Raw genomic sequence first — 12,453 nt, 5'->3', positions numbered from 1 at the left:
GTGTGTTTGTGTGTGTGTGTGTGTGTGAACAGCTCTTGGCCTGTGCTATTTTAAACAGCAGAAGACAGATGGGGCACAGATAAATTCTTCACAAAGACAAATTGGATGGTTGGACAGTACTTGCTGTGGGCGAATCAGATTAGCACAGTATCAGACTTTCTCTCCTCCTAAATTTTCATCACAAGTTCCAGCTTGTGCTCCGAATTTATTTTAGTCTGAAGATGAATCATTAGTGATTAAGCAAAAGGAGAAGTAGGTTATTATTATAAAAAGCAGTGGTGTAGGGGGAGCGGTGCTGTTAGGAAAAAATATGCCTGAAAAATAACTGACTCAGTTCTTTATGGGCTGAAATTTTGACCTTCAGAGTCTGAATCAACTCTACAGACATTAGTCTTTATGATGACCACAGTTATTAACGTCACAGCCAACAAAAGGCTGTGTATGTTGTGTAGAGGATGACGGGTTTGAGTCTGGCTCGTAACCTTAATCTTATTTAAAGGAATATAAAGATGTTCATTTAACAAAATATATTTCAAATGCATCAGGTTTTTGATGTTGTCTTAAAAGGGCACTTCACTGATGTTACACATAACGATTAGTTTACTTGGATACTATTGGTTGCATTATGGGAAATGTAGGATCCAGCGTTTTTGGGGTTTGCCACTATAGAGAATAAACAGCCCGTTAGTGTCTCGTATCTGAATAAAATCTAGATGCTTTTTAATAGGCTACACTTTGGTTTGCCAGTGGTAAGTATGGATGGAGTATTACTGCTGCATTAATGTGTATGTTGCGCTTTACTGCTGTAGATGTTTGAGTGAGAAGTCAACTTATCATGAGCCCAGAAAAGCCTGTTGCATGATCATCTGTGTTGATAGCCCTGTAGCCGCTTTTTCCTATCACAGCTAATGGACACTTTCAGAGTAAGTTCAGCTGCTGTTATCGACAGACAGCACCTGTTTCTACAAGCTGGGAGGAGTAAAGATTATGTCTTGGAGAGACGGCTGCATTTGCACCTTTTTAACATCTGGCTATCAGATTTCAATCTGTCTCTAATGCTTTCTTGGCTGCGTTTACACATTTTAGATATCAGATCCACCCTTAGACACATGACGTGCAAATGGAGACAAAAGTCAGGATATCTCAACCTCTGCTGCCTCAATTTAGACCGTGTTTTTGAAAATCTGTCTCTTGTGAGCAGCTGAACCTTTCCTTAATAGAACAGAAGAACAAATGAAGGTGCAGCAGCCGGGATATGCTGATGTTGGAAGCAAATTGCTGCTTTATTGGAGAGTTGATGTGTGTTGACTTAGGATGGATGGCAGTGTGTCCTGCTGTGTCAACCTGATCCACATAAGTCCATTTCCACAGCAAAGTTTGTTTTGCAAATTTAAGAAAAGGAAAAAACGTTCTCCAACCAAGAAATAAAAATAAATAAATATAAGAGAAGAAAGAAAAAAAAACACCCTTAAGACTGAAACGTCGTGCATTATTAATGCACTATAAATATGCCGGTTCTGGTTCAAAAATAAGGCAGGGGGTGTTGGATGAATGTAAACATCGGTTTTACAGTAACCATGTTTCTGCAGTGCATGTAAACACAGTCTCTGATTTCCTGCCGCCTGCTTTCTCCCAGTAACCTACTTTATTTTGTGAATCAAAACACAGCAAGCTGTTGTCTCGGGGGATCTGTGTTGGAAGTTATTTGGGTTCAGAGACTTCAAAGACTTTGGGCCTAAACAGGAGAACTGTGTTGTGTACAGCAGATGTTCCCAAAATCTCAGAACCGGGCCTCGGGACATCTGCTGCCGGGCCGCGGATGATTCAGCAAAAAAGAAAAAAGGCTAAATAATAGTTATATAACTTTATTATACTCTATATCTGCAGTTATTACCTTGAACTTGGTGTTTTAGTGTTGCATTTTTATCATCACTCCCTGTCACACCCCCAAAACCAATATACTGAATTGTAATTAAGGTCACAAGAACACAAGGAAGCTAGTCGGTTATCACCACCTTCAGCGTGAATTATTTAACTTGCCTATCTAAAGTGAGTGAGGAAATAAAAGCCATGTGCCCTTGTTCTCCCTTTATCTACACATACATTCATTCTTCCACTTAAATAAGTATAAATAAATAAATAAATAAAACTTACACAAATGGAAAACGCTTCATCTCCAGTTTTTCTTTTTACTTTGATTTGAAAACAAGGAGACAAAAACACCTGTTGCATACAGTTGACATACAAAAGAAACGTGACTGTCACCATCAAACATCAAATTCCAAAAAAACACTAGTTAAAAAAAAACAATTAAAAAAAAACACCTCCAAACCGAACCAGAGTGAGGTTGGTGGATCCAAAGTTACGTCAGAAGAAAGGTGTCGATGGTGTCCACATCACTGCAACAGCAACAGAACTACACACAGAGAGCAGCTACATCATCTGAGTAGGTCCAGGTCCATTAAAAAACAAAAAACAGACTGGGACCGTTAGCCTCCAGGATGAGCAACACAACGAAGCCAGATTAGATGGTTCTTCACCCGCCGCGGCTTCTGAAGCCTTTACCATTAAAGAGAAATTCAGTTTGTTTTGCTTTTACATCCTGGGTTTTATTTCCGAGGTTTTGGTCCTGGGGCTCAGGGCCAGGCAGTATCATTACAGCGTAGTCCAAAGAGCTGGAACACGAGCCATCAAATGACAGCAAAGTCCAAAAGGTACAAAAGTGATCCAAAATCTTAATTATACATTGATCTCTTGAAGAAAAAATACAATTTTAAAAACCCTAATACAGTTATTAAATTTTCCTAGCCTGACAATCGGGCTGAATTGCCAATCTTTCTGTTTGTTTACTGTTTGGAAGAAGATGTTAATTTCTCCTGACCAATCAATAAGAAGAGATGTTTCATCTTTAGTCGACACAGAAGCTGTGGTAGCAGCTGACTTAAAGGAATAGTTCAACATTTTGGGAAATATGCTTATTCAAGTTCTTGCTGGGAGTTTGATGACGGATCAATTCCACTCTCATTCTGTTAAATATGAAGCTACAGCCAGAAGACAGTTAGCTTAGCTTAGCATAAAGACTGGAAATGGTGGGAAACAGCTAGCCTGGCTCTGTCCAAAGCGAACAAAATCCACTAACCAGCTCCTCTAAAGCCCTCTGATTAACACGTCATATCTCGTTTGTTTAATATGTACAAAAACTGTGGTGCAAAAAGAAGAACTTATGGTTTTATGAGGATTAAATGCCGAGATACAACATGTTAATTAGTGACCTTTAGATGTTTGAATAGCTGAATGGGCTGAGATGCAGCGGTCTGGATCCATCCAACAATGTTCAATTATTGATTTTTTACTGTAAATGCCCAAATTAACATTATGAATGTTACACGTACCAGTCCGACCAGTTGTAAACAAACCCCCAGTTTTACCTTATTATTAAAGAAAACAGGGGCAAATATTAAAATTGCATCACAATCTGTGTTAAACATTAATTAGATGTCAGTCTTCCTGGTTCAACTTTAAGTGTCGCTGTGCACGTACACAGATGTTGTTTCTATACAACGGAGGGCTATAACCAAGATTTTAGGTTTCAGTTTCACCTCCAAGTGGTTTTAGTAAGTTGGCCGAATTGGTTGCCACAGTTCCAGATCTCCTTTAACCCCATAATGGATAGGAATAAAGCCCCAAAAACTAAAGTAGGTAAAATGAAAATAAGACCCAGATAATAAAACAAACGGAATTTTCTTCTTTGAGAAACCCCCGTCCACAAACAGCTGACTATTCATTTGGACAGACAGAAGCTGAAGAATCAGATATTTCTGTTTCTATGTAAAAGCAGGTAGAAGAAGAAAATGCATCACTGCTAAATGTTGCTGTACAGCTAAAAGCAGCCACCTGCTGAGCTCATATTTCTCTTCCTTCATTACTGTTGTTTATGAGCAGCCTCACTGTTGCCTTAGTCTTTCTCTGAGCCACAGCTCCTTGCTGTACCTGCGGCTGTAAATAACAGCTGTGGTGATGATAAATAACCTCCCTGCTACTCGCTTTGGCTGAAAAACCTCTTTTCTTCTTCAAATGACTTACGGTCCCTCTGTACGACATTTAGTGCATCATCTTAATATATATTATACCCTGAGCTAGCTGTAGCCTTCTCATTACATGTGAAGAGTTCTGCTCTAAAATGAAATACTGATATGATTTATAGTAGAATTATGAACCTTTTACACGTTGGATCCTGTTCATGGATAATTAACATGTTGGAAGTGAACTCCTCATTACATCCCTTATCAAAGCCACGACAAACATTAAGAGGAAACGTCAGAGAACAAATTTGTAGTGACTTTTAGCCAAAATAACTTGATATTCTTGATCTTTACATTCCACTTTAACTCTAAATTACGTCTTGTTGCCGTTGGTTTTTCAGGCTTCTCTTAATATCATTGTATGATCCATGGATGTATTAACAGGGATGGAAATGGAGTCGCACAGTCGGTAGTAAATCCTGCGCCCCAAAAAGCACTTTCCCTGTAGACTGCAATTATAAAAGAGACATCTGTAAAACTGTTGACATGAACCAATCTATGAACTAATCAAACCAGGAATATGTGCTTGCACATATTTGATTGGCTGACGCTGCCTAATGAGCATGCATAGTAGACTCCATAACACCAAAGAAATCAGGAGGAAAAGTAACTTTCTTGATGCATGTGCAGCAACTTTCATTTGAATGAATGGGCGTTATCCAGTTTTTGAGAGTTCAGACTGAATACAGAGCACATTTTCATCTCACTTAGAGGGACCCAGTGGAGTTTTCGACCACTAGTAGCACTGCAGGGTACTATGTTTTGAAGAGTGGATTATTTGTATCGTGCATGAGGATGCACCAACCCATTCTCACTCGACCCAACTCATCAAATACCGAAACCAAGTCAACGTTGACTTATTTTACCTTACTTTCGTTATGTAACTTACTTACGTACTTTACTAACAAGCGTACAGTCCTAACCAAGTGGTTTTGTTTGCTAAGTAAAACTAAAAACCTACGTTGGAAGTTTATATTGAACAGACACTGTATACATGTAACGAGCAGAAACTGAAACACTGTCCAAAACTGACGCTAGAGCGGCATAGTTTGAATCATAGGGCTACTGAGCATTGGTATTTGACGAGTTGGGAGTGGGAATGTGTCGTGATGCACTCTCTCACAGGAAGGCGTATAAATACCACGACATTACACGGACATTCCCCGTGTCACGAGTACGCATTTTAGCTTTTTTATGTATCATTTCTACGCCACGCAAACGTCCGCAGATAGATTCAGGCAAGGAAACCACTCAGTTAGGGTAAGTGCGAACGGGCTGGTGATTCAGATCCTATCGTCGGTTTAAGGCTACTCCACTGATCGACAGGTGGCAATGGTGGAAAGTAACTAAATACATTTACTGTACTTAAGTACAATTTTGAGGTACTTGTACTTTACTTGAGTATTTCCATTTTCTGCTACTTCATACTTCTACTCCACTACATTTCAGAGGGCAATATTGTACATTTTACTGCAGTACATTTACTTCAAAACTGTTGTTACTTTACAGATTCAGATTAATAATACAAAATGTTATCAAAAAATAAAAGTATGTCTTATTATACATTAAGCTCCCCAGCAGTATACCGAGTAATTTAAATTAGCTCCACCTTTACCAGCTGTATCATTAAGGTGACATACATTAATAGATCTCTGACTATAATCCAGTAATATGTTATATATGATTCTGAAATGGGTCATTCTGCATAATGAGTACTTTTACTTTTGGTGCTTTAGTATAAAGTTAAGTATATTTTGATGCTAATACTTTTGTACTTTTACCTAAGTAAGATTTAAAAAAAAAAAATGGATTACTGGTGACAGTAATCCAACATATCAATGAGCCTGCAAAGGCTGTGAAGAAGAAGACTGCTTGTAAACAAACATAAACAAAGCACAACTTAAAATATATTAAAAAAGAAAATGTTTTCAAGATGGTTTGTTTGAGAGAAACCCTAAATGTAAACATAACTTAAGTTTATTCATAAGAAAACTCCACAGGGCACCTTTAATCCATTTGAATTTGATGAGTGGACAGTTTTTTTGTAGTCTGTGTTTCTGAGCGAATATGTGTCGCATCCACTCAAGTGTTTCATTTGACTTTGTTTGCAGTCATAAAGCATCTAAAATTCATGTAGCGTTCAGTCTGAACCACGAAGCCTGAGTGCACCTTGTTAATACATCCATCGTTCAGAACTACCTTCATGCATTAATCCGGCTTCTGTCCTTCCTCCAGGCGATTCTCTCTTCAGTCTCATACAGCGGATCCATATTAAAACGATATTTAAACATGTGGCAACCAACAACCTGGCCATTTGTTACAACATATAAAAACTGAAGAAAAAACCTTGATGTTTCTGGGAAATAAACGCCAATTTGTGCACTGGTAGTCTGAGAAAAACACAATGAAAAGTGTGACTTTTACAGTGGAAACATCTGTAGTTAAATCCTCTTCATTTCCTACCAAATAATCTCATTTTACAATCTTCATACTGCATCACGTCTGTGACAATAATCGTCCTCTCACTTGTAAATATCAAAACTTTATAACCTCAACAATCATATACATTTATTCACATATATCTGCACAAAATACAAATATAGATTTATTTAGACATAATATTTATTCTTCATGTTATTTTCAACAGAAAATACAGAAGGAGCAGGAGCCTTTCCTTCCCCTATTTGGCAGCTTTATCTGACCTCTGCAAGAGTCTGTAGTCCCGGTGCGTCAGGCTCATCCTGGATCTCCCTCCCCCTGACTCTAACATCTGATAAGGTGGCAGGAAATCCAGTCTAATCCCTGCTGATCCACCCAAAGGTATGATGGGAGGTAGAGGCCACCTGACTGGTGCCAGGGAGCCGGCGAAATGAGAGGGGGGCTGAGGTCACTGCAGTTGAGCATATGTGAAAAATGTGAGTGTGAAGAATCTACAAAATCTGTTTTTACCCTTTTGTCCAAAGAGTTTGTTACACAATGGGTAAATTATGTCACTTTTGGTACTGGCCATATGCCCGAGAGTGTCTCACATCATTTACATGGACTGTCCCTCCTTCTCATCTCATTTGACTCTCAGACGGGAAGATATTGATTGACTCAATATCCATAAAAAAAGATATGACATGTTTTCCAAGACTAATTTCATTTGCTGGCAGTGTGGAGGAGGCTCTGAAACTCAAAAACTTTTACGGATCTCAATCCATGAAACAAGCACTAATTGACATTATTTTTGGGTTATAAAAAGGTGCTTTCGTTGTTATAAGAAACTCACTAACTTGATTCAGCTGATCCAGACCCTGTTCATGAGGCATGGATCAGAAGCTGAATGAATCTGAGGACTCGTGTTGCTCTGAAAATGCTCAGGATGCGCTGAAATGTAAAAAGTGTAGACTATATTTTCAACTCATGACCTCTTTCTAAAATCCTGACTGGGAGGCACTTCGTCTTTGGCACTTTAAACCTCAAACCCTTCGCTGTATGTAAGTATGATGTGACCACAGAAGTTAAAGGTTTTATTTAATCCGTGAGTCAACCGTGAAGCAGGCTTTTATTCACACACAGCTCTCGTCCTTGTCTCCATGACTTTTGTCCGGCCCACACTTCTTCGTTTCCTGTCCTGGTAAAGAGTAGTCCTTCACTTCGCCGCTAGAGTGCACCACTCCGTTTCGTAACCTCTCGATGTCGCCCAGGGGCAGCTGGGTGGAGCTGTAAGCCATCGGAGGGATGGTGTTCACCAGTATGAGCTGAAGAGGCTTCTTCTCCGGCTGGTACTGGCAGCGAACGTAGCGCAGGAATGCCGCTCGGTATGTTTTATTAAACAGTGTGTAGACCAGCGGATTGACTGCGGAGGACAAATATCCGACCCACACGAAAACGTTCAGCAGGCCTCCCATAAGTCCTGCGTCGCACACCGCCGGGTCACACACCACCACCAGCACGTTGGTGATGAAAAACGGGCACCACATGACCACAAAGAGAAAAAACACCACCCCGAGGACCTTGGACGCCTTCTGCTCGTTGCTGATGGACTGCATGGTGCGGCGTCCAAACAGCGTGCCGGAGATGCTCCCGCGGGCGCCTCCCAGGCCGCTGCTGCTTCCTCTGCTGCCACTGGCCTCGCGGCTTATCGAGCGTCTGAAGAGTTTCTCAGAGGACAGCGAGGTTTGCGGTAAGAAGCTCAAGGTGAACGTCGTGCTCCATTTGGGCCGCGGGACCAGCTGGTCCAAGCAGAGGGTGGCTTCGTTCTGCAGAGCGTTGATGGTCAGGAAGTAGGTGACGACCATGATGGTGAGGGGCACGAAGAAGGCCACGAAGGAGCCGACCAGCACAAAGTTGTTATCTGTCAGCATGCAGCTGCCATCTTTGAAGACCTTGGAGTGGTCTCGGAGTCCCAGGACAGGAATCGGCATGGATATCCCTGCAGAGAGGAAGGAAGCAGCACAGAGATGAGAAGAAAATTACAAACCCAGAACAATCTCTGTGATTCATGTCAATATTTGTGGTTGTCTGTGTGAGAGGAAAGCTGGTTGAGTTTCTGTAGGGGTGGAAGAATTAGGGTTAGAAACACTGGAAATCTCAGGATGCTCTCATACAACGTTAGTAGATATATCTACGAAAAGTAATGCACTGTAATTCATACATATCCCACAAAATCAATTTGTATGTAATCCACGTAATTATGAACAGGGAGGTATAAAGAGCAGCGAACGCTGGTGCCAACAGACAATGGACTCAATAGCTAGACTCTGAACACAGGGCAGAAAGTCTTTACTGGTAAACAAGGTTAGGTACACAGAAATTCAGTCCAAAAATAGGCAAATGCATCCAAAACACTAGGCTAAAGGCTGAGTCTAAATATACAGAAGCAAGGTCTAAATCACAATCGGAAGTCACTCGGAACAAAAGGCTGGAAAGTTAACTATGAATAGCTATGATGAACCGGCAACAGACAAGGGGAGCACAAAGGCTAAATACACAGAGGAGGAAGGGTAATGAGGGACGGGTGAAACTAATCAGGGAAGGGTAGGTAATCACACAGGCGGGAAACACACAAGGGCAGGAAGTAAAGCATTTGAAATAAGAGACAAAGGTGAGTCTACCAAAATAAAACAGGATATAAGAACTGAAAATTGGAAACGAGGAAAACATAACCTTAAATAGGAGACCGGGGTGTGACAGATACTCGTTAGAGTGAACAGTATTCAAAGAGTTATGTTTATTTATAATCAAAATATTTAATTTAGATTGATAAGATATGAAGATACAGAGGTTGAGCTTATTTGTTTGATATGTGTTGTATGTTTGGTTTTGTTTTATTTTACTTTGTCGTTCAGATTGTGGGTCTTTGTCTTGTTGATGTGGAAAGTTTATATTTAGAAATCACAATAAAATGTTTAAGATAAGCCATATGTAGACGTACAGAAGTATTATCAACAAAATGTCCTTAAGCATGTTTTTATTAGAGACAGTCCAGACAGGAGATAGACGCATTAAGAGTCAGTTTCCTGTATCTGTGTCACGTGGGTTTCGCCACTTGCAAAACTGAGTCCTGAGTCTATGAACTCCAACGGGAAAAGTAAATGTAAACACAGATAATGAGCGATTATTTCGCCCCATAGTCACCAAAGAAAATATTCAACCCAGTCGCCAGAAAAAAATGTTGGCATTGTACGTTGACATTCAACGTATCCCTGGATTGCTGAAACAATGCCAACCTTTTTTCATGGCGACTGGCTGAAATATTGGACACTAAAACAGCATTTTTCAGCCGGACAAATCAGGAGAACATTAACTTTTTTCGAGACTTTTCTCTGTCTCAGCAACACACTCACGCTCTAGCAAACTAATTTCCGTAGCCTAATGTAAAATATGTCTGTTAGCTGTGTAAATATCTAATGGTAGCGAAAGAAAATATAAACTTTATGGTACTTCCAAGGGAACAAAGACACCGGGGCACACTGATTGCTGCCTCATAACAGTGTAAACAAACCAAAATCCTGTATAAGTACATAGATTGCATATAATATGGCAATTAGACAAGAAGGTCTTTAAAAAACATGAAAAGGCTATAAATATGAAAACAGAATAACTTGTGTGAAGGAAAAAAGAGGTCTTAAAAACCTCCATTCCTGTTTCTGTGAGCAACTCTTCCATTATACATGTCGTTAGACATTTAATCAGTGCAGAAGTGCTTCAGTATAAGTCCTGTTTATTGCCAAGCTGCAGACAAAAATCAGTGATTACAAAACTTAATAATGCAGGAAAATGAATTCCATACATCAAAGTAAACGGCTCTGATTTGAATAATTTAACAGTAGCATTAATACTGCACAGATGTTCGGTGTCACAGGATATAGAGATCATAATAATGAGAAATTACAACTTTTTTTAATCCTGTGTCTTTGTGTTAGTTGTTCATTCATCTCCTGGTATATGCTAAATACAGTTTACAGTATGTCAAACAACACTAACACTGCGAGGCTGTAATTTATGCACAGCGATGCTTTGAGCTAAGTGCTAACATCAGCATCCTATCATCCTAATGACAATGCTAATATGCTGATGTCTAGCAGGTATAATGCTCCGAGTTTAGTGTGCTAGCATGCCAACTGTTACTAATTCTTAATCTAAAAAGTATATTTATTCACTTTATTAACAGCCTTCTCATTATGGCTGAGCTTTTATTAGTCCTGCACCTGAATCTAACTTAATCTTTTCACAAAATTGAATCTATTTGATTCGTGTGCATAGACACAAATTTCCCTTTTCTTTTCGGGACCCTCAGCACGACTTTCAACAACGCATTTTTCGTGCATTTTCCTACGAATGTTCCAGCAACATGTGATACTGGGTTAGGTTAAGGAAAAGATCATAGTTGGATTAAAATAACACCGGAAGTGGCGTAACTTAAGTACGAAAGTTATGTGACAAAAACTATTTACTTAGCTTTAAGAAATGAACGCGGTTTGGCTTAAATAACTCCGGAAGTGCTGTAACTTAATTACGGAAGTCACGTGACAAATAAATCAACATTGACTTCCGGTTTCACACAGGACACGAACGTCAGTTTCAGGGGCGAAAGTCCAGTGTTTTTTGACCCACCCATCCGCCCAACCTCCTCCTATGTGGCGTTCGCTGCTCTTTATACTTTCCGGTTCACAATTACGTGGATTACATACGAATTGATTACGTGCTAACCATCATGAAAAAACTGTGTAATTCGTGTCTATTTGTGACTATTTCACAAACTGCTGTGTGACTGGGCTGAAAGTTCTTGCCGTGTATTTTTTTCGAGTGGCTTGCAGCAGGTAATATCAGGCTGCGCAGGTACAGTCTGTCAAATATTTCACCAGACAAGCACTGCTATTTCATACTACCTGTTCACTTTTAAATGTGTCACATTTTCCATTACATCTGGGGCTAAAGCTCTATTTTTTTTCCATTTGGCTGTCTGTCACGGTGTGGGAGGAAAGTGCAGTTTGGCCTCATGTCTCCCCATCAACAGCCTCTCCTCTGTGGGTTGAGACTGAGGTCTGACCGTGTCTCTCTCTGTGGCCGAGCCTGTGGGTAATTCAACTTGGATTATTGTCTTCTCTGTGCCAATTTCCAACCTACATTTCTATATTGTTTTCTGAATGGTGAAGTCTAGGAAATATAGGGCTGCTTTCAGTCCTGAACTCCCTGGTGAAATGTGCTGCCTATTATTTAGTTTCCTCAGCATAAATTCCTATTTTTGTTGTTACTGTGTTGTTGCTTTTCTTCTGATTTGTTTTTTACTGCCTCTGCAGTCACATGTGAGGTTAAATGTAATACAAAATTTGCCAAAATAAAGTTCTGGCTGAGGGATTGCTGTAAATGGGTAGGGTACGATAAACTGCAATCTTCCTAACGCCGTGTTCTCATATACCTGCTCGTAACAAATACGAGGGAAGTGAGAGATTGACAGACACAGCGACGGTGGACAGAAATTGTTGCTGCACATCGGGAGCAGAAGGGTCAAAGACGGATAATTCTCATTAAGTCTGGATGGTTTGACAGAAAAGCAGCTGGAGGGATTCAGTCTGAAGGTTTTTTTTTTTCAGTTTCCAGCCTCATAAACAAATATTTATTTTCCACCTTCGGCATGTTTCATACTTTGACATCTTGAGTACTGAAATCGTAATCAATTAGTTTACAACAGGTTTGATAATAGATTAATCGTGTAAGACATTTATAAAACTAAAATGTCAAACAGTCTCTGGTGGTAGCTTCTGTAATATGAAGATAGGCTGCTTTTTAATGTTTTTAATGTTTCATTGTGAATTAAATATATTTGGACATCTGAAGACGTTAATTTTTGGCTCTGGGAGCTCGTGACAAACACAGACTTTTA

General features: G+C 39.8%; 1 protein-coding gene across 1 annotated transcript in view; it reads right to left on the bottom strand.

Moving 5' to 3' along the window:
* Window positions 1–2,076: 2,076 nt before the first annotated feature.
* Window positions 2,077–12,453, bottom strand: part of htr2aa (5-hydroxytryptamine (serotonin) receptor 2A, genome duplicate a) — a 56,770-nt gene continuing 46,393 nt past the window's right edge. Inside the window, exon 3 of the mRNA XM_037789512.1 lies at window positions 2,077–8,499. Coding sequence (XP_037645440.1) covers window positions 7,634–8,499 — 866 coding nt within the window. The 3' untranslated portion in view covers window positions 2,077–7,633. The remainder of the gene's footprint in view (window positions 8,500–12,453) is intronic.

The sequence above is a fragment of the Sebastes umbrosus genome, chromosome 13 (genome assembly GCF_015220745.1).
Source record: "Sebastes umbrosus isolate fSebUmb1 chromosome 13, fSebUmb1.pri, whole genome shotgun sequence".
In the NCBI taxonomy this organism is placed as follows: domain Eukaryota; kingdom Metazoa; phylum Chordata; class Actinopteri; order Perciformes; family Sebastidae; genus Sebastes; species Sebastes umbrosus.
This window is presented reverse-complemented; position numbering and strand designations above follow the sequence as displayed.